Source organism: Geotrypetes seraphini, chromosome 8 (assembly GCF_902459505.1).
Source record: "Geotrypetes seraphini chromosome 8, aGeoSer1.1, whole genome shotgun sequence".
NCBI classification, from domain to species: Eukaryota; Metazoa; Chordata; class Amphibia; order Gymnophiona; family Dermophiidae; genus Geotrypetes; species Geotrypetes seraphini.
The window spans coordinates 155,632,526-155,659,453 of NC_047091.1; the positions used below are offsets into that span (position 1 = coordinate 155,632,526).

Here is a 26,928-nt window from a genome sequence, read left to right on the forward strand (position 1 = left end):
TTCCTACTGCCGAAATCGCCATTAAAACCTACTCCAGCCCATCTACACCCTCCCAGCCATTGAAGCCCTCCCCAGCCCATCCTCTACCCAATGGCCATATACAGACACAGACCATGCAAGTCTTCCCAGTACTGGCCTTAGTTCAATTTTTAATATTATTTTCTGATTCTAGATCCTCTGTGTTCATCCCACGCTTCTTTGAACTCCGTCACCATTTTCCTCTCCACCACCTCTCTCGGGAGCGCATTCCAGGCATCCACCACCCTCTCCGTAAAGTAGAATTTCCTAACATTGCCTTTGAATCTACCACCCCTCACAGATCAATGGTCCATCAAGCCCAGTAGCCCGTTCTCATGGTGGCTAATCCGGGTCACTAGTACCTGGCAAAAACCCAAAGAGTAGCAACATTCCATACAGAATCCCAAGGAATGGCAAGATTCCGGAATCCCAAAGAGTAACAAGATTCTAGAATCCCAAAGAGTAGCAATATTCCCTGCTACCGATCCAGGGCAAGCAGTGGCTTCCTTCACGTCTATCTCAATAGCACACTATGGACTATTCCTCCAGGAACTTGCCCAAACCTTTCTTAAAACCAGCTACATTCTTGCTCATGCAAGAGGAAAAATTATGTCATGGAATTCACCCCAGATAGGGTTTACCAGACATCCGGATTTCCCTGAACATGTCCTCCTTTTCGAGATGTCCGGGAATCCGGACAGCTTTTCAAAACCCAGTCTGGGTTTTGTAAAGCTTCCCGTCAAAATTGCGTTGGGAAGTGGCATCTGCGCATGTGAAGTGAAGATACTTGCCTGGAGCAGGTGTTCTCCGAGGACAGCAGGCATATGTTCTCACAACTCGCCCACCTGCCCTAGATTGGCTTCTTAGCTTCTTTTTTACTGAACTGATGGTCCCACAAGCCAACATCAGGGAGGAAGGCACCTGGACACATGTGGTGATTTAAAGTGATGATGCACTTGGCAGTGTTCATACCGAGTTCCGTGGATGACGTTACCCACATGTGAGAATATATGCCTGCTGTTCTCGGAGAACTCATGCTTTACTTTCTCTGTAGACATTTAAATCAGAAACACATACTCCTTCCATCCTAGAGAGTTTATACTAAGTGCTATAATAGACCGAGGGGATTTAGAAAGATAAGACTGCAGGGGAAGGGGTCAGACAAACCTAGACCTGAGACAACAGTTCTGTTGCAGCACAATCAGATGATATCACTACCAAAGTGCTTGTTTATAGATACCCCCTATTACAAATGTGCTGCTGAAGTTTTTCCTCTTGCTAGTAGTGGGTAGCCAAGAAGGACTTGAATAAAGTACTCTGGAATTTATGCATATTTTGCATGGGATTTATAAAACCACTTATTAAGAAGTTCAAGCAGCTGGATTTATTTTATTTTTATCCATTATGCCTTTTAGTATTCACCATTAATAGAGCATTACATGTGACATAGTATATAACTGCAGGTAAAAAAAATTAAATGCCTTTACTATCCCCCTCACAAAGACATTACAACAAAAATATTCTGCATCAGTTTTGCTGGAACATTATTTTCTTGCACTCAGCTTTTCTGATGGCATTCAAATACAGTAACCTGAAAACTATCAAGTTAATAATTTGATAATATAGCACCTTCTTATTTCAAAGTATGTATTTTAAGTACACAGCTCTGTTCAGAGAGATTGAACACTCATTCTGTTGGTTGTGAATATCATGTTCTATGTAATTTGTTTGCATTTTTTTTTTAATGCCAGCACAACTGAAATAATGTGCATGGATACATAGGCGTTCTCCATATTTAAAATAGGCAAAACTCAAATTAATAAAAATGCATATGTAAGCACAAATAGTGGCACAGCATGAAATTATAAATAGAGCTGGAAGCCAGAGAAATTTATCTTGCACTTTATACAATCTCAAAACATTATTTACCCTACTCCATACTGTTTAACATTTAAAATATTTGATTTAAAAATTATGGGTGCTGCATAAATTATATTGCGATTTGGTAAAATGATGCAACTTCTTTCATAATTGGAGTATATTTTGTGTTTAGGCTGTACAAACAGCAGAAGAAGCTTTACATATTGTGGAGCAGGTGTCTAAAGAAAAAGAGCACCTTCTTCAAGAAAAAAATACAGCTCTGACCTCATTGGAAGAATCTAGACAGATAAATCGGACACTGCAAAGCCAAGTAAGTGTTTGACTTCAGAAGTGGAGAAAGTCTTGGCTGCCCAAATCTAAGGCAATGTTCAGCAGGGGCAATGCAAGTAAATATATCCAGTTATTCCGCGATCTAATTTCTATGAATGAATTGGATAAAAATCCAAATGGATATGTGGTCGTAATCTTACATTGATACTTGAGCCATACAAATCTGACTTATTTAAACAGCCTACTTGTCTACTTAGATTGGGAGCCTACTAGTGTCAAAGAAAGTGCCTGCATATAATAAATGTAAATTGCTTTGGTTGCATTACAGAATGGTGGTATATCAAATAATAATAATAACTTTATTTGTATATACCGTGTTTCCCTGATGATAAGGCAGGGCCATCAAATAAGACAGCCCCCCCTTTTTAGAAAAAATTGTAAAATAAGGCACCCCCCCCCCCGCAAATAAGCCACCCACCGATACCTGCGCTTACCCGAATCGGGTGGTACGGTGGGTGACTCCGTGTGGTCCCTCCGTCTACCGCGGGGGTCGGCAACCCGCGGCTCCAGAGCCGCATGCGGCTCTTTTCCACCTTTGCCGTGGCTCCGGTAGTGTGTCACGCAGGCATGCAACTTACAAGTCTGGCGTCGCGGCGGGAAATAGCCATGCTGAGCAGTGAGCTCAGCACGTACACAGATGAAAGCCTTGCTTGCTGATTGGTCCGGCGGCCGTGCCGCCGGACCAATCAGCAAGCAAGGCTTTCATCTGTGTAGTGCTGAGCTCACTGCTCAGCATGGCTATTTCCCGCCGCGACGCCGGACTTGTAAGATGCACGTCTGAAAAAGAAATCATCCTGGCCGGGGTCGGTGTCATGCTCCGGAGATCTACAGCCTTCCTATCTCCCTCTCCCTTCTACCTGCTTCCGGCCACATCCCCTGCTCCGCGGCTCTCTTCGGCAACTCAGCAGCAGCGATCGACACAAGCTTCTGACGTCGGGGCCTACCCTCTGCGAGTCCCGCTTGTTTCAACTTCCTTTTTCCACAAAGGCGGGACTCGTAGAGGGAAGGCCTCGATGTCGGTAGCTTGTCTTGATCACCGCTGCTGACAAGTTGCTGAAGAGAGCCGCGGAGCAGGGGGGTGTTGCCAGGTGCAGGTAGAAGGGAGAGGGCCAGATGCAGGACTCGTGGGTGAGGGAGCAGAAGAGAGAGAGAAAGAGAGAGCGGAGGGAAACAAAAGGAAATATTTCATACTGGGCTGGGCCGGAGTGGAGGGAGGGTGGAAAGATTCTAGCTACAGGGTGCAGTAACAAAGGAAAAGGGGGGTAAAGCTGAAAATGGAGATAGTGACACAAAGAAGAGAAAGGGTAAGCAGGACCTACTGAATAAGGATAGAGATACAGAGGGGACATGAAAGGGTAAATAAGGCATCCCCCCGAAAATAAGCCCTAGAGCATATTTTGGCCTTCCAAAAAAAATAAGACAGTGTCTTACCATCGGGGAAACACGGTACCTTAACAGTTCAAAGCGGTTTACAGCAAAAAGATACTGCATTCATACAGCAAAGTTACATCAGACATAGTTTGGTAGATACAACATCAAATCATGTAATTAAACAAATGTATCAAATAAGTAGGTTTTTACTGATTTTCTAAAAGTTTGATTAGAAAAATCATGTAGAATAAGGTGACTTCAGCTTTTGTTCCATTTACCTGCTTGAAAGGATAAAGTCCTATCAAGAAATCTCTTGTAAGTACAACCTTTCAAGGTTGGAAAGGCAAATAAGTGAGTTCTGCGTATACGTCTGGTAGTTCCTAAGTGATTCAAAAGATAGGAGTCCTTTTACTAAGGTGCGCCAGCCGTTTTAGCATTCGCTAAATGCTAACGTGTTCATTATATTCTAGATTTACCTGTTATTCCAAGTGATAAATATTCGTTGTGATATATGATTCAACCACTCTTAATAGCTATAAATGTCATAACTTTACTGAAGCTTTGGACCTCAGAAACACCACTCATTGCTCAAATTGAGTAGTGTTCCTGAGGTCCGAAGCTTCAGTAAAGTTATAACATTTATAGCTATTAAGAGTGGTTGAATCATATATCACAACGAATATTTATCACTTGGAATAAAAGGTATTTATGAGCTATATACGATTCCAAGTTAGAGTACTATTGAAGAAATAACCATCTTAGTGGGACACATTATATTCTATGGACACGTTAGTGTTTAACACGTGCTATATTTAGCGCACACTAAAATGTCTAGCACGCCTTAGTAAAAGAGGGGGATAGTTTGAAGCAGAACCTGTCATATTTTATAACATAAATACAGAAAATGGATTCTTCTATATATAATCCAACCTAATAAATAAATTTTAGTAAACTAATAGGGTTCCCGGATATTTAAAAAACTAATCTCTTTATACAGATCAGATTGGCTATCTCATGCCTAGCAATATATAGAAGAATTTTTTTTTTTAAATTAGCCCATTAATAGTTTTAACTTACCCTAAATCTAGCACAAAACTTATCTTAATGGCTTAGGTGAAACAACTAGGAGGAAAGGCATATCATATGTCATTGGTGGCTCTCAGTGCATAGGACCTCCCATAACCTACATTATTTCAGGTCCACATTCTGCTATCCCGGTGTAATCATCTTTATCCCAGGACAAGCAGGCAGCATATTCTTGACTGATGGGTGACGGCACCGACGGAGCCCCGGTACGGACAATTTTAGAGTGATTGCACTCTAAGAACTTGGAAAGTTCTGGTAGGCCGCACCGCGCACGTGTGAGTGCCTTTCCGCCCGACAGAGGCGCGCGGTCCCCAGTTTCTTAGTTTCCGCGGAGCTAAGAAGACGCGTTTTCTCAACGGCCGTTGAAGAAATTTTTTTTGTGCTCTTTCCGCTCGCGTAAACCTTCCTTGAAATAAAGATTTCTTTATTTCTTTTGTTTTTCTTTTGTTTTTAAAATAAAAAAAAAAAAAAATTACTTAATTTCTTTTTTCGTTTCGCCCCGGCGGGGCCTGTTGCCACAATCGAAGCCTCGGCCTTCGATTTGGCAGAGGCTGTCTTTACTTTCATGCCCCCTCAGCCCGGGTTTAAAAAGTGCCAGCGGTGCGCTAGGCCAATTTCACTGACAGACCCGCATAACTGGTGTCTGCAGTGTCTTGGTCCCGACCATCAAGCGTCCACTTGCACCCGCTGTGCAACTTTGAAAAAGAGAACACTTAAGAACCGCCAAATCCAGCAGCGGTTGCTCTTCGGTGCCGAGATGTCCGATTCCACAGTACCGGCACCGACATCGGTCCAATCTCAATTGGCACCGACTTCATCGACACCGCGCCGGCGTCGCATCCAGCAGGTAAGCCGGCTAAGAAGCCTTCCCCGCTGGAGCGTCCTCCGGTCTCCACTGCAGTGAGTCCAATCCTGCCGACCGCGAGGCGTCCACGGAAGCGCTCCGCTCCGATCGAAGTTAGCCCCTCGACATCGGGTTCTTCGTCGGAGTGTCGAGCGGCACCCAAGGTACCGCAGAAGAAAAAAGCGGTACCGGTGCCTTCGCTGGACGAGCGTATTGCCGCTGTTCTGCAGGTACAGCTGAGAGAGCAACTCCAACAGCTACTTCCTGCCCTTTTGCCCCAGAACCTTCCAGTTCCAGTCCGGTCGGAGCCACCGGTACCGATGGTGGAACGCCCTCTTTTATCGGCATCCACTTTATCGGTACCGGTCCTTACCACCTCATCGACTTCGATGCCGGTTTTAGCTCCAGAACCAAAATCTCATCACCAGGCGGTACAAACCTCGGTACCAGCACAACAGGTTGCATCGCCTGGTACCGTATCCATGAGGTCGGGCAAGTCTACTCATAAAACCCGACACCTGGAACCCTCCACACCAGAGTCTCGACACCATGGTTCTCAGGTGAGGGATCCTGACTTATGGGGAGATTCTGAAGAGCCCTTTCTGTCCGAAGGTGAATGCTCTTCTGATGAGGAGGAACAACTAGTTACAAATCCCTCTTCTCATCTGGATTCCACATCTTTTCCATCTTTTCTAAAGGAAATGTGTGAATCTTTGTCTATTCCCTTGGAGGCTGAGTCAAAGAAATCTAAGGCATTTCTTGATGCATTGGACTTTGACCAGCCTCCAAGGGAATTTCTTAAACTTCCTCTCCATGATATATTGAGAGAAACGTTTTATAAAAACCTTGAAACTCCCCTGACTGTCCCAGGAGCCCCTCGGAAACTAGACTCTTTATACAGAGTGATACCAATTCCTGGGTTTGATAAACCCCAACTCCCGCATGAGTCTCTTTTAGTGGAATCCACTTTAAAGAAATCAGCGGGAGCTAATGTGTATGCCTCAGTCCCTCCTGGCAGAGAGGGCAAATCAATGGACAAATTTGGCAAGCGGTTATATCAAAACGCCATGCTAGCCAACAGATCAGGAAACTATGCTTTTCATTTCTCATTCTATTTGAAGCATTTAATCCAAACCATTTCTACTTTTGAGAAATATCTGCCTGATCGCAAAAAATCTACTTTTAACGCCTGTACTTCCTCTCTTCTCCAGTTGAGGAAGTTTCTAGTAAGATCAATTTATGACACCTTTGAATTGACTTCTAGAGCCACGGCTATGTCAGTGGCTATGCGCAGGTTGGCATGGCTCAGGGTCTCAGAACTAGAGGTAAACCACCAGGACCGTCTAGCAAATGCACCTTGCTTAGGGGATGAGCTGTTTAGTGATTCCATGGACTCCACCACACAGAAATTATCGGCACATGAGACACGTTGGGATACTCTCCTAAAGAATAAAAAGAAGACTCCCCCTACTAGGCCTTTCCGACAACAATCGGCCTACCAATGCCGCTATGCTGCTCGCCCCTTGCCTCAGGCTACTCAACAGCCTAGACGTCAGCGACAACAACAACAACGTCAACCTCAGAGGCAGACGCAACAGCAACAGAAACCTCCACCACCTCAAAAGTCTACCCAACCCTTTTGACGTGTTTCTCCTGAGCATAGCCAATATTCCACCATCTGCCCATCTTCCTCAACCGATAGGAGGGCGCCTGACCCATTTTCTCAGCCGTTGGGAGATCATTACATCCGACCAATGGGTCCTCAACATCATCCGCCATGGCTACTCTCTCAACTTCCAGACTTTTCCCGATCAAAGTCTGCCAAAAGAGTCTGCTTTGAACACTCATCAATCCTCTCTCTTGATTCAAGAGGTTCACTCCCTCCTTCTTCTAAACGCCATAGAAGAAGTTCCTCTAGACCAGAAAGGACAGGGATTTTACTCCCGTTACTTTCTAGTTCCAAAGAAAACAGGAGATCTCAGGCCCATTTTAGATCTCCGAGATCTCAACAAATGCTTGGTCAAGGAAAAATTCAAGATGCTTTCTTTAGCAACTCTTTATCCTCTTCTCAATCAGGGCGAATGGCTATGCTCCCTCGACCTCAAGGAGACTTACACTCATATTCCCATCCATCTAGCCTCCAGACAGTATCTCCGCTTCATGATCAATCACTGTCATTACCAATACAAAGTTCTCCCGTTCGGACTTGCTTCATCTCCAAGAGTGTTCACCAAATGTCTGATTGTGGTGGCTGCTTTCCTTCGTTCTCATCATCTGCAAGTTTTCCCTTACCTGGACGATTGGTTGATAAAGGCCAATTCTCCTCAAACAGTGCTACTGGCCACCAATCAAACCATTTTGTTCTTACAGATTCTGGGGTTCGCGATCAATTTTCCAAAATCTCATCTCATCCCCACTCAGAGACTTCAATTCATTGGAGCGGTGCTAGACACGATCCTCATGAGAGCATTCCTGCCGTCCAACCGTCTCCACACTCTTCAAGTGCTGTGTCAACAGGTTCTTCCTCAAAGTTCCATCTCTGCCAAACAAATGATGATACTATTGGGTCACATGGCTTCAACAGTTCATGTCACCCCTCTGGCACGTCTTCATCTGCGCACACCTCAATGGACCCTTGCTACCCAGTGGTCCCAAGCGACGGATCCTTGCTCACGTCACATATTTGTGACATCATCTCTTCGTCAATCTCTACAATGGTGGTTGGTATCCTCAAATCTATCCAGAGGTCTTCTGTTCCATCTACCTCCTCATCAACTAGTCATCACAACCGATGCCTCCCCGTATGCTTGGGGAGCTCATTTGAACGAGTTCCAAACTCAAGGCCTTTGGACAGCCCAGGAAAAGAAGCATCACATCAATTTCCTGGAACTCAGAGCGATGTTTTATGCCCTCAAGGCTTTCCAACATTTTCTCTTCCCTCAAGTTCTTCTACTGTGCACAGACAATCAAGTGGCAATGTACTACATCAACAAACAGGGTGGAACGGGCTCTCGTCTCTTGTGCCAGGAAGCCCAGAAAATCTGGACTTGGGCCATAAATCATCATATATTCCTGAAAGCGATTTACATTCAGGGAGAAAAGAATTCCTTAGCGGACAAACTCAGCAGAATTCTCCAGCCTCACGAATGGACTCTCAATCCTGTAACTCTACAATCCATCTTCGCTCAATGGGGCACTCCTCAGATAGACCTCTTTGCAGCCCCTCACAATCACCAGCTGCCCCTATTCTGCTCCAGACTCTACTCGCCTCACCGTCTGGCAGCGGATGCGTTTCTCCTAGATTGGTCAAATCTGTTCCTGTATGCTTTCCCTCCTCTGCCTCTCATGTTGAGGACCTTGTTCAAACTCAAGAGGGAACGAGCCACCATGATTCTGATTGCTCCGAGGTGGCCCAGGCAACATTGGTTCTCCCTTCTACTTCAACTCAATTCCAGGGAACCTTTTCTTCTTCCACTATTTCCTTCTCTGCTTACACAGCATCAGGAAACCCTTCTTCATCCCAACCTCCAGTCTCTACACCTGACAGCTTGGTATCTCTCGGGCTGACTTCGAGTGATTCGCTTTTGTCTCAGCCTGTTCGTTCAATTCTGGATGCCTCCAGGAAACCGGCCACTCTGCAATGTTACCATCAGAAGTGGACACGTTTTTCTTCCTGGTGTCTTCTTCATCATCATGACCCCACTTCCCTTGCAGTGGAGACCTTGTTGGATTACCTTCTTTCTTTGTCTGACTCTGGCCTCAAGTCTACTTCCATCAGAGTCCACCTCAGTGCTATTGCGGCTTTTCATGAACCAGTCCATGGAAAACTCCTCTCAGCTCATCCCTTGGTGTCCAGGTTCATGCGGGGTCTTTTTAATGTGAAACCACCTCTTAAAGCCCCTCCTGTTATCTGGGATCTCAATGTGGTTCTTTCCGCTTTAATGAAGCCTCCATTTGAACCTTTAGCTACCGCTTCTTTCAAGTTTCTCACTTGGAAGGTACTTTTCCTTATTGCTCTTACCTCTGCCAGGAGGGTCAGCGAGCTACATGCACTAGTTGCGGATCCACCTTTTACAATCTTCCATCATGACAAGGTGGTTCTGCGTACACATCCAAAGTTTCTCCCTAAGGTTGTCTCGGAATTCCATCTCAACCAATCCATTGTTCTGCCTGTCTTCTTCCCGAAACCTCACTCGCATTCTGGAGAACAGGCTCTGCATACTTTAGACTGTAAGAGGGCTCTGGCTTACTATTTAAACCGTACTGAGCCCCACAGATCATTCCCTCAACTCTTTCTGTCCTTTGATCCGAATAAATTGGGACGTCCTGTTTCTAAACGTACGTTGTCTAATTGGCTGGCAGCGTGCATTTCATTCTGTTATGCTCAGACCGGACTGACACTGGAAGGTTCTGTCACGGCCCATAGAGTCCGAGCTATGGCAGCATCTGTAGCTTTCCTCCGTTCCACGCCTATTGAGGAAATCTGCAAGGCTGCTACTTGGTCCTCAGTTCATACTTTTACATCTCATTATTGTCTGGATGCTTTCTCCAGACGGGATGGACACTTCGGCCAATCTGTTTTGCAAAATTTGTTTTCCTAATGGCCAACCTTCCCTCCATCCCTCTTTTTGTTAGCTTGGAGGTCACCCATCAGTCAAGAATATGCTGCCTGCTTGTCCTGGGATAAAGCACAGTTACTTACCGTAACAGGTGTTATCCAGGGACAGCAGGCAGATATTCTTGCGTCCCTCCCACCTCCCCGGGTTGGCTTCTTAGCTGGCTTATCCTAACTGGGGACCGCGCGCCTCTGTCGGGCGGGAAGGCACTCGCGCATGCACGGTGCGGCCTACCAGAACTTTCCAAGTTCTTAGAGTGCAATCACTCTAAAATTGTCCGTACCGGGGCTCCGTCGGTGCCGTCACCCATCAGTCAAGAATATCTGCCTGCTGTCCCTGGATAACACCTGTTACGGTAAGTAACTGTGCTTTGCCAACTCCTCCTTCCCGTCCCTTAGTATTTCACTTATTAAACTTTATTCATTTTATAAAAAATTTTTATTATTCCCAATATACAAATTTAATCATTATCCCCAATAATGCTTAATTTTATTCATAAGGGGCTACTACTAAAACTCCTTTTTCAAATTGCACAACTCCTATTTCATTCAAGAAGCTACCTTATAAAAAAACTTTTAATTCAATGCTAGGAAGTTCTTCTTTACCCAACGTGTGGTGGACACCTGGAATGCGCTTCCAGAGGACATAATAGGGCAGAGTACGGTATTGGGGTTCAAGAAAGGATTGCACAATTTCCTGCTGGAAAAAGGGATAGAGGGGTATAGATAGAGGATTACTGCACAGGTCCTGGACCTGTTGGGCCGCCGCGTGAGCAGACTGCTGGGCAGGTCTGACCCAGTGGAGGCATTGCTTATGTTCTTAACCCATACAATAGCAACACTTATCTTCAATAGCCTGTTGCTAGTCCAACGTTGGTCTTAAATAGCGACTGCCCGACGCTCTGTTCTCATTCGAGCGTTTCAGTCATGTGACCTTCATCGGGGGAAATTCATTTGTTGCTATGTCACTCTGAAAAGAATCATTTAAACTATTTAAATGATGTAGAACAACTTACTAAACTTACTTCCCGAAACACCCCTCACTTAAAAAATATCATGACTGTTAATCACAACCCTAACTGCCACATTATTTTATTGTTTAAAAACTAAATATCAAAAACTTAACTATTAAAATCTCTTCCCATTTAATAATAATCTTCATGCAAATCGTGAGTTTTCTTTATATCAAACAGGTCTATTACCGCACACATTCGCATAAATACTTACAAACTAAGTTTAACTTCTGGAGCACGGCGTGCTGCAATATTCTATAGTAAACAGGAATCATCAAGCCCATCGCCATTTTTAACTCCTGACTTGAGTCATGTGACTGTGACGTCATAGTGAAGTTCCCGGACGGCATTTACCACGTTGATATCCCTAAAGGTTAGTGACCCATCATGACACCCATTGTTAGCACCCCTTATTTTCAAACCAGGAGTATCAGTCTGTCCTGAAGTAACCGAGCGATCTTTCATTTTACTTCAACATTTTACAGACGTCTCAGTTCCTATCAAGTAGCGCTAGCTATGGGAGCTTCAAATAACAGATCCGGTATTTTCAACAGTTTTTATATTTTTCTGCCTTGCTACCTTCCTGTCTTGATAGGGTAAGTTAAAACTATTAATGAGCTAATTTTAAAAAAATTATTCTATAAATTGCTAGGCATGAGATAGCCAATCTGATCTGTATAAAGAGGTTAGTTTTTTAAATATCCGGGAACCCTATTAGTTTAAGAAGAAAAAATAAAAAATTTAAATTGAATCAGGTTGGGCAGACTGGATGGACCATTCGGATCTTTATCTGCCGTCATCTACTATGTTACTAAAATGTTTTATAACCTAAGCAGGCAAATTTGAAAATAATTCTAGCTTCCATTGGTAACCACTTGCCCTTATGAATATATTTGTCCAGATATCATTTGAATATCTTTGTTCTCCTACACAGAACTAAAAAGAGCTGCAGACGAGAGTACAAGATGCAGGCTAAGTTTATTAAAACAATTATATATTGCGGTTTATATCTAAACTAAACTAAATTAAACCTTAAGTTTATATACCGCATCCTTTCCATGAATATAGAGCTCGGCACGGTTTGCAAGAGCTTAATAAAGGAAAAGAATGGCACCTTTTTATAAACCAGGGGACCTGACATGGTCTGTGTTTCAGTTAACACGCCTTCATCAGGGGTCCCTAATCTGTAAAGGTATCAAGTCAAACCGCAAAAAGAATAAACTTACGCCTCCGTGGTCCCAGAAAAATCGCCAAACAAGTGTTCTGTGTGGTCTTTGTTCTCCTGACACATTTAAGCCCTGTCCCTCCTACTTTAGAGCAAAAATTGAGTTGTCCTTCTAAAATGTATCCATTTTGCAACCTTGTGTTGTCAGCATCCACTGCTGATAGTGCGAGTGCTTTTGAACACCCTGTTGACTTACCTCTGAAATTTTATTGACGTTTAGTCCAAGTGTGTTTGTTTGCTTTCTTTTGAATGTCTGTATATAGAGGGGCTGATGTCCTCAGTGCTTTGGAGTATTACATCTCTGGATTCAACAGTTCTCTCCTAAATCATTCTTTTTTTTTTCTAACTCATTTGGAATCGGGCTAAACTTTGTTGCTATGAACCTTTATCTGTATTTCCTGAGAGCATGTTCTGTTTTGTTTTTGATTTCCCTTTCCCTGCTCAAATACACTCAGACTATTACAACTTCCTTGATGATGAATTGTATGTTTTATGGTGGATATATTAACTTTAACTGGAATCCACTAATCTCTCTTTTTTTTTTTTTTTTTTTAATTCTTTATTCAGTTTTAACTCTTGCAACAAGTGTACAAAATTCAATCAAATAATTCGTACAAATCACTTGACATTCTAACAATTATTGTCAAATGCATATAAAAAAGACCCCTCCCCCACCCATCCCATTCATCAGGAATAAACCCATTTAATCTCATAATATACCTCCCCAACCCCACATTAAATATAGTCCTATGTAATAAAAAGGTGTCCAAGGTGTCCAATCATTAGAATATGCAATCAATGGCCCCCAAATCTTTTTGAAACTATTATAATTTCCTTACTGTATATCTCATTAAATTCAGGGCCTTGCTCCTTTAGTAATCTTACAGCTATGACTCTGATAACCCAGTCTTCACTCCCATGTGAGGACTACAATAGAGAATGACATGGGAACAAATTTTTCCCCATCCCTGTGGGAACTCATTTTCCAGTCCCATCCTGGCAAGTTCTTTTCCTGTCCCTGCCCCATTCCTGCAAGCTCTGTCCCCAATCTGCACAAGCCTCAAACACTATAAAATCATAAGTTTTCGAGGCTGGTGCAGTTAAGGCAGAGCTTACAGGAATGGGACAGGGACCGGGAAAGCGACAAAACTCGCAGGGACAGTACGGGGAAATTGAGTTTCTGCAGGGATGGGGAAAATGTCATTCTTTAGACTACAACTCCCTCCCTCAAACCTCACCCCTCCCATCCCAGGAGCTGTGAATGTAGGAAAGTCAGACCATTTCCTGATCTCCACTGGAGGGCAGACTGTGCCAACTTAGAGTGAATGGAAAGATACATAGGGACAAATTATTCAACCTAGAATATCTGCACATAGTTACACCTGCAAAAAGATCTGAGAAAATCTAAAAGTATGCATGTAAATCCCAACCCCACCCATGGGCATACATGCAAAATTATGTGCAAAATGGTATTATGTACATCTTTTACTTGCATAAAAATACTTGTATAATAAGCTATTTCTGCACATAACACTTATATGAATGAAACTTAACCCCCCCACCTGATTTCTGCTGATTGTAAACTGCTTAATATACCTTGTCTAAGCGGTATATAGAACCCACATTTCCTTTCCCCTAGAAGCTCCTCCAGCCTCAGCCAATATGAAGAGGAATTATCCTAGCCCAGGATTTGAATTCCATGGTAGTGTTCAGCACTGTCTGATACTGGTCCAGTCTATAATATTCAAAAATGATTCTATAATAATTGTAACTGTACCCATACTTTGATTATTGGATATGTTTTTGAAATAGAGCACAAAATATTCCAAAAAATATAGTATAAATCTGTATTAATTATAAAAAAAATTATTATATATATATGTATATACACATGCATGTCAAGTCATGCCAACAAATAAAGACTTGTATGTGAAGTGCTCAGAATCCAGGTCTCCTGTAGGTGAGCCGCAAATGATTCAACTGGGGACCATCACTCCATTCCACTCCACCCTCCCCTTTCTAAACCCTTTATGACTAGAAATATCTAGTATAAATTTCATAACACTGAAGTGGAGCAAAGGCACTTATCCGTTATTATGCAGGCACTTGATGCTTCAACTGAAGTCTTGAATCCTTTACTGCAAAACTCCGGTGGCTCTGCAGGATGAATATCTATATGTGACAAAACCATTTGCTTCCCTTTACCCAGACCTGAGCTTCGTCATCTGGCTTCATCAGGAAGAGTAGCAATATGATCTAACTCAGCCAAGCGGAATCTCCCCACAGAATCCATGCACACCAATAGCCATACCACCAACCATACCTTCCATCGTCTCTTCAATGCACCGGGGTGTCCATTCATATCAGGACAGATAAAAAAAGAATAAGGGAGAAGTTGGTTAGAAAGTGTTCAGCACTAGGCTCCGAGCTCTAGGACAGTGGTTCCCAACCCTGTCCTGGAGGACCACCAGGCCAATTGGATTTTCAAGCTAGCCCTAATAAATATGCATGAGAGAGATTTGCATATAATGGAAGTGACAGGCATGCAAATCTGCTCCATGCATATTCATTAGGGCTATCCTGAAAACCCGATTGGCCCGGTGGTCCACCAGGACAGGGTTGGGAACCACTGCTCTAGGAGACATGGATTGAATATAGGAGTCCCAAGTCAACAGAAAAACTTTTTTCCGTTTAAAAGAACACCGGGCATGGCATTGTTCCAAAAGCAAACCATGGAGGCGATTCTGCCAGGCCTAGAAAGCAGGTGTAGTCAGTTGCATCCAGACACTAAGGATACTCTTCTTGCCCAGAACTGCTGCCCTTCGTCCCCTAGTCGCTATACGAAAAGATTCATAGCGATCCAAAAGAAAACCTACCAGGGACATCGGAAGGGGCTGACCAAAAAGATGCTCTGCAAATTCCTTTTATATGACTCCTCCTTCCCTAGGGCAAAAGGAACTCTTGCTCCTCCATCTAGTCAATTCTAGCCATACTCTCTTCTCAGTGACACTGAAAAAGCACAGCCCTCTGCAAAGGCATTTTCCAGGGGGGGTTTACATTATGAAAGGCAGAAACTAGGGGGGAAATTTTAAGTCCCATTCATATAAGTGTTATATGGAAAAATAGCTTATTATACAAGTATTTTTATGCAAGTAAAAGATGTGCATAATACAATTTTGCCCATAATTTTGCATATATGTCCATGGGTAGGTTGGGATTTTGGAGGGGCATTCAATAATTTATCTACCTGAGTATGAAAGAAAGTAGCAAGTTTGTTGAAATAAGTCTGTGCATGTTGTGACATGTCTCAAGGTTACTCATGCACAGTTGCAGCTCAGTGCGAGTCTAACATTCCAAGAGACAGGATGTCAGGAGAGTCCCCGTTCAAATCAAGTAAGAAACTGCTAGATTTGGAGCACTTTTCAGTGATAAAATTTCTCACAAAAGAAGGGGAAAAGCCAAAGGAGATCCATGAACGCATGACTGCAGTTTATGATGTCTGCCTCATCATCCTACAAAGTAAAAGTTGGAGTAAGCAGTTTAATAATCATCATCATCATCATAATAATAATAAGTTTATATACCGCAAGGCTGTAAAGTTCTATGCGGTTTAAAAAAAAATAATAATAAAAGAAGTTGAATAGAACTAAAAAAGTTAAAAGCCAATAATTAGAGACACTAAAATGATCAAAATAGTGCTTAATAAAATTTTTACAAATTAGCTGCCTAAATACTTTGAAAACAGATATGTTTTTAGATGTCTCCTAAATTCCCCATAACTGTCAATAAGCAAAAGCAATTGTTCTAAATCCTTAACCCATAACGCTGGTTGATATGAAAAAATATTTTGATGATGTTTTTTAAGTTTACATCCTCTAACAGATGGAAAAACAAAATTCAGATGTGAGTTTCTCTTATGTCTGTTGGTTGCAAAAGAGAAAAGCTCAATTATATATTTGGCAGCTAAACCAAACAAAGCCTTAAAACAGAAGCAACCAGACTTAAACTTCACCCGTGCCTCCATTGACAGCTAATGCAGTACTCGATAGGAGGGTGTTAAGAACATAAGAAGTTGCCTCCACTGGGTCAGACCAGAGGTCCATCTCGCCCAGCGATCCGCTCCCGCGGCGGCCCATCAGGTCCGCAACCTGTGAAGTGGTTTCTGACCACTTCTATAACCTACCTCAAGTTCTATCTGTACCCCTCTATCCCCTTTTCCTCCAGGAACCTATCCAAACCCTCCTTGAACCTCTGTACAGATCATATGTTACGTGATCATATTTCTTCAATCTAAAAATCAACCTGACCAACGCATTTTGTACTATTCGCAATCGTTGCATATTCTTCTGGGAAATTGTCAAATAGGCAATATTGCAGTAATCAAGCTGGCTTAGTGTAAGAGACTGTACCAAAACTCTAAGGGGTCCTTTTACAAAGGCGCGGTAGCGGTTTAACGCGCAGAATACCGTGCGTTAAAACCACCTGCAGTGCTAGTACCTAACACCTCCATTGACGAGGCGTTAGGATTTTAGGCTGCCGTGAGGGATAATGCGTGATGAAATGTCTGACGCGCTAACCCCCGTAGCGCGCCTTGATCAAAGGAGCCCTAAATGATGAAACATCAAAATACGCCCAATGGTCCGAAGCTTCCAAAGAGTAAAGAAACCCTTTCTGACCAAAGAGTCCACCTGGTTCTTCATAGTCATCTTAATGGTAGATTGAATAGGATAGCTGAATTTATTTATACGCAATGATGTTTTAGTATAATACGGGCGCAGTGAAACTACAAAAAATTTCATTTTTTTCTGAGTTAAGTTCAGTCTAAATTCATTGCTCCATTAGACCTAATACTTCTGTTGCTTTAGGAATAACTTCAGAAAGAGAAATAGCAAATGGAACAAGTGAGATAGAGAGTCCATTGAAGATGACCCTAAATAGCCTGTGAAAGCAACTTCCACAGAAATGTGCAAGAAAGTTGAGGATTTAATTTTGTCAGACAGACAAATTAAGATTTCCCGAATAGATGAAAAAATTGGCATCTTGGCAGGTACAGTTTGGAAAATAATTAATGAAAAGTTAGTCATGTCCAAGCTTATTTCAAGATGAGTTCCAAGAATGCTGATGCCATGTCAGAAGGCCATGAGGCTCCAATGCTGTTAGATAAACTTGTTCTGTGAAGACCAAGTGAATTTTTTTCATCATTTGGTGACTGGAGATGAAACTTGGGTCTATCACAGAGATCCTGAGTCCAAAATGGGCTGCAGTTAATGGTGAGTCTGCCTCATCATCCTACAAAGTAAAATTTTGGAGCAAGCAGTTTAAGTGGATAGAGAGTCTATTGAAGATGACCCTCACACTGGAAAGTCTGTGGAAGCAACTTCCACAGATATATGCAAGAGTCAAGGATTTAATTTTGTCAGAAAGACAAATTAAGGTTTCCTGAATAGTAGAAGAAACAGGTATCTCAGCAGGTAAAGTTTGGAAAATAATTAATGAAAAGTTGGGCATGTTCAAGGTTAGGACAAGATGGTTTCCAAGAATGCTGACGCCATGTCGGAAGGCCACAAGGCTCCAATGCTGTCAAGAGAATTTGGAGATGCTCTGTGAAGACCAAGTGAATTTTTTCATCATTTGGTGACTGAAGATGAGACTTGGGTCTATTACAGAGATCCTGAGTCAAAATTAGAGTCAGTGCAGTGGAAGCACAAGTCATCCCCCACCCCAAAAAAGTTCAAGACAGAAAAATCTGCAGGCAACTGTCTTCTGAGACGATTAAGCTCTTTTTGTTTCTGGAGTTTGTGCCACACAAGACAAACATAACCGAGAAGAGTTATGCCAACACAATGATCACTTTGCGGGAGTCAATTAAGGAGAAAAGATGAGGAAAACTCACAGCAGGTATGCTGCTTCTTCACAACAAAGTGCTAGTGCACAAGACATGACAATCACAGTCTGCCATCCGAGAATGTGGGTTTTAGCAACTGAACCATCTACCCTATGGACCTGACCTGGCTCCCTTGATTTATTTCCTGCCGAGTTTTAAAGAAATCTCTCCGTGGACTGCAGTTTTTAAGTAATGACGACATCAAGGAAGCTGTGACATCCTGGTGTGAAGGTCAAACAGAAGAATTCTTTTCAAAGGGGCTAAATTAATTGCAGGAAAAGTGGATGAAATGTATGGAGCTATCAGGGAACTATATTGAACAATAAAACTTTTTTAAAACTCTTCTTTCCTACTGAGGTAGATAAATTATTGAATACCCCTCGTACATACTTTTAGATTTTCTCAGATCTTTTTGCAGGTGTAACTGTGTGCTGCTGTTCTAGTTAGAATAATTTGACCCCATTTTTTTCCATTGACTCTTGTTGGCACAGTTTGCCTTCCAGTGGAGACCAGGAAACGGTCTGATTTTTCTAGAACAAAAATAAGTTCCCTTTACAGAGTTTTACAGTCATTAAGAGGGAAATTTGTATCTATGGACAGACAATTTCACCATCAAAGCAGAATGGCACAAGTTGTTGGGTTAACTTTGGAAAATAGCTTGAGTTAACTAAATTTAATTTGGCCAAGTTTTAGCTTCATAATACACTCAGAATTTTATGGCGGTACAGAAAAGCATTGGTCATACTTTCACCATGCTTATAAGCATTTGTGAATACTGTTATGTCAGTGGCAGCGGCCTGTTTACTCAGGTTTATTTCCTTCTGAGCTCTTTACTATTTATGCTTTATGCCCAGCTGTGAATGAGAGCAAACCAATCCAGCATGTACATGAAACAGAGTAAGGTCCCTGGGTTGATTGTTTCACAAAATCATGAATGAATAATCATCCTAGGTCAAATTCCAGGCAATAAATGGTTACATTATTATTCAGTAAGAGTATAATCTGTCATTAGTGTTTAGCTGTGATGGAGTATTAACAATAAGGTGACATTATTAATGCCAGAAATTGATTTCTTGGATTTGTTTCATATACAGAGATTTTCAGTTATGCAATGTGCTATATTATTGCATGTATGAAAGCCAGGGAGACAGATGCAGGCTGATACAGACAATGCTTAGCTATTTTAGGCAAGCACTGGAAAATAAATTGTCCATTATGTGAAGCCACAAGATTAACTTTTTCACAGATCCCAGTATAGTAAACTATAGTAATATCTCTATTGTACTGATTTATTTCTAAACAGTTGGAATGTCTTTTTTTTTCTGAATACATTTTGAGTTGTGTATGTTCTACAGTGGAATAGTACACTGTATTTTAGGCAAAATACATAGAGAACATCTGGCACACTCAGAAGAGGAACTTGTAAACATTGTGACCACCTCTGTGCATTCAAGGCCCTGGTAATGCACATAAAAGAATCTACACCACCATCCCAGCCTACATAAGATCCAAGCTAACCTTGTACACCCCCATCTGCCTCCTCCGCTCTGAAATGAAGAAACGCTTATGCATCCCACCAGGAAGGTCTCTCCTGTCAGAAACTGCCCACAAATGTTCCTACAGCCACTTCATCCCCCAACTCTGGAACCAACTCCCCCCACAAATCAGATTACAGAACTCATTGATGACCTTCCAGAAAGCGGTGAAGACCCTCCTTTTCAACTAAAATTCCAACTGCAATCAACCCCCATCCCCCTCCCTTAAATTCCCCCTTCCTTTCTGCACTCACTTCTCCATTCTTCTTAACTTGTACTTAAATTGCTGTATAGTCATTGTACTGTCCAAATGTATTCTACTGTGAATGTTGACTTGTAACCCATTCTGAGCTACTGGGAGGACGGGATAGAAATCGAATTAAATTAATTAATTAATAAAATAAATAAAAGGCAACTAAAGTAGCAAATCTAAATGTTGAACATGGCCAGTTTTTCATGTCATGAGTCCATAAGCAGGCGGCAAAAGTTTCATGTTTGAACTTCTGCCACTTTTTGTATTTTCTTTTTTTACTTCAGGGGTTAGGACTGTCGCATTACAAATTGTTTGCTCTAACATAATTCATTACATCTCATTTTCTTTTGTTTCCGGTGACTTTAGTCACCTTTTCCTGGACATGGTCACACATACTAGAAGATCTTTTGATGGGTGCAAGTGAATTCAATTTTATTTATTTATTTGGATTTAATTTATTATAATTGATTTACTGCCATTTTGAGGAAATTCATCCAAGTTGGGGTACAGCAAAAATAAGCTGGGCACAAAAATAGACAACAGTAAAAATATTAAAAGAACACGACACATAATGACATGAGTATTTGAAGAACCTGCTATGCAGATCTTTCTCAGGCACGTTAACTCAGATTATTAGGCAAGTGGACCTGGAAACTTAGAAACTTGCTAAAAAAATATATAGCTTGTGACCCAGCATTGATGTGCATTTTTCTTCCAAAGGAGGGTGGAAATGTAAAGACAGAAAAGAGAGGACACTTAGGAAGGTGTTCAAATGGAGGGAAAGTAACAGAGCCGCAGAGTAGACAGTCTAATCGGTAATGCTGCTTTACGCCTTCCAAGTTCATTTGCACTAGAAGCAGTAGAAGAACTACATGTTTTCCTGTAGTCTTTTGCAGAATTTTTGATAATCTTGTTTTTGTTTTCTTTTAAGGTAGATACCCTTAAACAGCAAAACCTTAAAACTGAAGAAGAATTGAGCCAATCAAAAGAACTCTTTAGCTTAGAAAATAAGAAAATGGATGACTTGAGGAAAGAAACGTAAGTATGTTGAAGTATTTTGCATGGATATGGTTCTTTTTTTTCACAGATCTAGTATATATATTAAGCACTGTATTCATGTCATGTACTAATGGCCAAGTCCCCTCAGGTGGTATAATATAGCCTCCACTTTGCAAGATCCCTCCATTCTATGTACTATATCTGACCATGCCATGTTGTGTCATACAATGCTTTACCACACTTTGTGATACTGTCACCTTTTCTCTCTCACTTTACTATACTATACATTGTATCTTCCACACTATACTTGCCATACTATGTCTACTATGCTACAATTTCTCATTCTATGTCTGCTACACAATGTTTGCCTTTCTATGTCTACTGTGCTAACTTTTCCCATGCTACATGTCATGCTAGGTTAGCCATGCTTATAATACTAGGTTTTACCATGCTATATTTTGCCATACTATATCTCACCATACCATCCGCTATAATAAAACCCTTAGCATGCAGGCACACTTCAATCTTTGTGTTCCGTGCCTCCGTGGCAGTGTGCCGCACATGCGCAGTGCCTGCCTCAGCTGATTTCCTGCCCCAATCTCCGACACCGGCTGACTTTCTGCCTTCTGACTACGCTGGGACGCCTCTTCTTCTCACCCCTGGACGAGCAGCAGCAGTAGCCGCGGGGCATTTGCTAGGCCGGTCCACTTCGATAATGCGAGGTGGGCCAGCCTAGCAAAAGCCCCGAGGCTGCCTAGGCTAGCGGATGCTGGACAGGGGGAGAAGGGGTACTACTGGACAGGTGGGAGGTAAAAGGAAAGTAGAAGGGCTACTGCCGGACAGGGGGAGTAGGGAAGGGGTGCTTCTGGACAGGGGGTAGGTAAAAGGAAGGGAGAAGGGCTACTGTTGGACAGGGGGAGCAGGGAAGGGGTGCTTTTGACAGGGGGGTAAAAAGAAGGAAGAAGGGCTACTGCTGGACGGGGGGAGCAGGGGAGGGATGCTGCTGGACAGGGGGGAGGTAAAAGGAAAGGAGAAGGGCTACTGCTGGACAGGGGGAGCAGGAAGCAAAGAAAGAAAGGCCTCAGCACCTCATTGTGCTAAAAGTTTACACATCTATTCTAGCATCCGTTAATGTAATGGGCTTAAACACTAGTGTTTATCATATTATGTTTTACCATGCTTTGTTAACTGTTTTTGCTCTTTGTCTGCCATGCGATGTCTACCATCACTTTGTATAAATATACTTTATTATGTATATAAACTTGTACCCAAAATCTGCAGGCACCCCTACTCCTTTAAAACATGCTTCAGTTGTAGAAAACAAGGATTTTCCATTCCTGGCAAAAATCCTCCATTACCCCACAAGGGGAGCAAGCAACTACTATGAGGGGAAAATTGTTCCTAGCGTGCCAAAGTTGCCCATAGCCCATGCAAAGAGCAGAACACAAGACTGGACCTTATATGGGGAGTGAAGTAAAGGCTGCTTTGTTTACCTCATTGGAATAACTACAAGACGACATTGTATCTTCCAAAACAGACAATATTCATTTATTGTTAGTATAAAAACTTACAGTATTACAGCAGCAGAGACATATCAGAAAAATGTATTGTCAATTCAGAATATGCAATGGAGAAAAGAACTTGCACCCATATGCTTAGCAGGGGGCTAGCAGATCCCCATAGCATAAGTAAGTGAATCTCTCTGGCTTTACCTAAAATGCACGTGTTTTTTATACAGAGAAATTCTTCCTTTGTTCCAAAAAGTACATCCCCAAATTCTGGTTATGTAATTCCCTATTGGTACATAAAATAATGTATACCTAACTCCTCCTCTCAGTCCACGCCTCTCTCACCTCCACCCCCCCCCTCCCCAGTAGGGTGGGGCCTTGCAGAAACAGAGAACTCTTGGTGAACTTTCTTTCTCCAGCGCTGAGATCTTTATCACTTTGCAGATGCTAATTAGTGGTTTTACAATTCTGTGCATCTTCGGGATGGTGTCCTTCCTTGTATGCTGAAAGTTGGGAAAGGAGACCTTTCAACAATCCAGCTGCTTGGTTCCCATAACTTGGTTCAGAGACAGGGAGCAAATGTTTTGATACCAAGTTCTCTCATCTCGCTACACCCACATCGTCCTGCAGGGATCCTTGCTCATTATAAAAGTTTTATGGCTTTCCAGGGTGCCTGGCATATGAAGTCATACAGCACTGATAACAGTTCAGCAAAACCTTGGAGAAATATCCTCCCAGCAGGGAATGGAGACAAAAACGTTGTAGCAGAGGTCAGCTGGGTTAGCATTGCAAAGGCTGCATGTGTTCACAGACAGCAAGGTACAGGCTGGGCCTGGCTATGGAAAAATACAGGTCTGTAGTGTCCAGCATACACAAGGTAGTCGTCCACAAGGTAGGCCAGTATGTCCACGGTATCCATCTCAGGAGGCAAAGCCCTAACCTCTGCATATAATACCTGGGTAATCTTGGCATAATTTCATACAGCTATGCAGATGACATCACTATTCTTCTACCCTTCAACCAACCAGAATCCTTCATAGCAAACACAATACACAGAACCCTCGAATCAGTGGCTATATGGATGACAGAGCACAAATTAAAACTTAACCCTGACAAAACAAATTTCATTCTACTTGAAAATGACAAAACTCCAACGTTAACTAATCTTGTAATAAATTCATTTTCAAACCCATTACAACCTACTTTAAAATTGTTTGGAATCACAATTGACAGAAGCTGTAACATGCAACCCCAAATTAACAAAATAATAAAGACATCATTCATGACCATGAGAAATCTGAGAAAAATCCGATCATTCTTCGAAAAGAAGCAATTCCTACTACTGGTACAATCTCTAATCCTTGGGATGCTGGACTACTGCAACATACTATACCTACCATGTCCCGCGACCATGATGAAGCAATTGCAGACGGTGCAGAATACAGCCCTGAGACTTGTCTATTCACTAAAAAAAATATGACCATATCACAGAGGCATACCATGACTCGCATTGGCTTCCAATAGAAGCGAGAGTGAACTTCAAATTCTACTGCTTACTTTACAAGGCTATCAATGGAGAAAGCCCAACTTACTGGAATAACAGACTAAATCATTCCTCCTCAGACACAGAAGAACACATTCACTATTCTATTACCCACCTTCCAAAAATGTCAAACAAAAAAAACTTTATGACAACCTAATAGCCTCCAAAGCAGCTACGTTGGACAAACAACTCACCACTCTGTTATCTTCATCCACAGATTACAAAACCTTCAAGAAAGAAATTAAAACCATACCCTTCAAGAAACACGTTAAACCTATCCAGCACAACAATCCTAACCCAACATCCAACACTCTATAAACCCTTAGTACTCTCTAATTTTTCTAGTTACCAAACATTATCTAAAACCCATAATTCTCCCTTAAAATTTTATCTCATCATTTAATCTATTACTTCAAGTTGAAATGTAATTCTTGTTTTAGTTTGGATGTAATCCGCCTTGAACCGCAAGGTAATGGCGGAATAGAAATCACTAATGTAATGTAATGTAATAATAGATGCAAGGTAGCACAGTAAGCGCTCTCATCTGCAATGGAGAAAATAGCTTGGGGGCATTAACCCAGTCTCCCAGATGGTGCACTAAACATGCTATATTATATAACTTTATATCAGGTAAGGCCAGACTCCCTCTCTGCCAATTACCAAAAAGCAAAGAAAATTTCATCCTCGCTTCCCACCCCCCAGAAACTCCAGAGCATTTTGTACAGCCGGGTGATATCTTTAGTCAAACAAATACAGTGGTACCTTGGTTTACGAGCATAATTTGTTCCAGAAGCTCGTAATCCAAAGTACTCAAAGCACATGTCCCCATTGGCCACAATGTAAACTGAAACAATTCGTTCCACAACCAAGGTTTACTATGGTGGCCCAGGGGTGGGTACCTGCCTGTGGGTAATATGTCCATATTGTAAAACATATCTTGTAAAACTCCACTACTGTATTATAGTGGGGGAATAGCTTCTGATATTTGTGTGAAGAGTGGGAGGGATCGTAATACTTTAGAACATGCTTTTTGGCTGTGTCCTTGTATTAGAATATATTGGAAACGTATTGTGGGATTTATGCAGAGGACTCTCCGTTCCAATATTGTGGGCAAGGTATCCCAGCTGGTCTTGGATGTTCCGAGAGCCTTTGCTTGCAGCTCACACTCAGTTATATTTATATATATATTTAATTTTTCTATACCGTTCTCCCAGAAAATGAGTTTGGTGGCACAAATGTATTTTGCAAAACTGGACATCCAATACTGTGTCCACCTATTGGCACTGGCGCAATTTATCGCATCCGTTGGCCAGTTGGGAGGCTAGAGATGTCTGTGGGAAATGGAAGGGGAAGAGACTCTGTTTGAAAATCTGGGGACCCTACTTGGCATAACTGCATCCCAAGGGCAGAAGTGCTAAACTTAATGAGCTCTAGTATAAGGTTTTATGGGTATTCTGGGAGGATCCTTGTTCTGTTGTGTATGGTTGGGAGGGGGGGAAGGAATGCAAAAAGGGGGAGGTTGTTCTTGGGTGGGATGGGGGGTTGTATTTGGTATTGGTTGTTAGCTCTGAATATTGTAAAACTTGATGACACTGCTGTGTTGTATTGTTTTGTGTGGTTTTTTGTCATCAATAAAAACTGTTTAAATATAAAACTCCAGTACTAAACAGTCAGTCCCTGGGGACTTCCCCAGTTCATTAGTCTTGATATTATAGTAGACTTCATTCTCTGATATAGGAGCATTAAGCGCATCTGTCCTTGTTTGGCATCTAGACTAGGTATGTCCACATTTGACAAATACATGGCACCTGCACCATCAAGGCTACCAGCATTGGGAGCATAAAGCTGGCTCTCAAACTCTCTAAAGGCAGCTGCAATATCACAATCTGTCCTAGTAAACACCCCCTGTTGACGTTTAAGCTGGACTACTCTCCGAGGACTCTGTTCTTTAGCTATTAATCTGGCTACTACTAATCATTTCTATAGCACTACTAGACACGTGCAGCGTTGTACATCAAAACATAGAAGAGGCAGTCCCTGCTCAAAAGAGCTTATAATCTAGTCAAGACAGACAAACTGGACAAGGTGGTGCATCTATCCACAGTGATCAGGTGGAGGAATCGTATACAGCTGCATTATGATGTCATCAAGAATTCTGGGTATGACCCAGATGCATTGTGATATCACAGAGCATTCGGAGAGCTTGAGCTTCTACTACTACTCATTTCTATAGTGCTACTAGACATACACAGCACTGTACATCAAAACACAGACGTGACAGTCCCTGCTCCAAAGAGCTTACAAACTGGACAAGAAGGTGCATCAAAACACTGTGTTCAGGTGGGGGAATTACAGAGGAAATGATAAGACTGATATTGGTGCTTAGCAGGTGGATTGGAGTTTGGAATTGAAAGCCTCTTCAAAGAAGTGGGCTTTGAGTCTGGATTTGAATACTGCTAGAGATGGAGCCTGACGTATCAAGTCAGGCAGTTTGTTCCAGGCTTACTTTGCAGCAAAGTAGAAGAGAGAGAATCTGGAGAAGAATACAGATAAGATACTTCTCCTCACCATCTCCACCAAATGAAACTGTAAGCTATCCCAATTTAAAGACAACAAATAATGTTTAAGGAGGGGAGACCAATTTGCATTTTTCCAGTTTAAAGTGACCCCCCCCTCCTTCTAAAGCAGTGTTCTTCAACCTTTTTGCACCCGTGGACCGGCAGAAATAAAATAATTATTTTGTGGACCGGCAAACTACTAGGACTAAAATTTAAAAACCCCGTTTACACCCCATCTCCACGAGCTCGGTCCCCGCAAACCATC

General features: G+C 42.2%; 1 protein-coding gene across 7 annotated transcripts in view; it reads left to right on the forward strand.

Annotated features, from left to right (window-relative positions):
• The window catches only part of CLIP1 (CAP-Gly domain containing linker protein 1), a 188,891-nt gene that overhangs the window by 126,942 nt on the left and 35,021 nt on the right, over window positions 1-26,928 (forward strand). For all 7 annotated transcript variants that reach the window (XM_033954228.1, XM_033954230.1, XM_033954231.1 and 4 more), the window contains 2 exons: window positions 2,072-2,209; window positions 20,987-21,093. In XM_033954228.1, coding sequence (XP_033810119.1) covers window positions 2,072-2,209; window positions 20,987-21,093 — 245 coding nt within the window. The remainder of the gene's footprint in view (window positions 1-2,071; window positions 2,210-20,986; window positions 21,094-26,928) is intronic.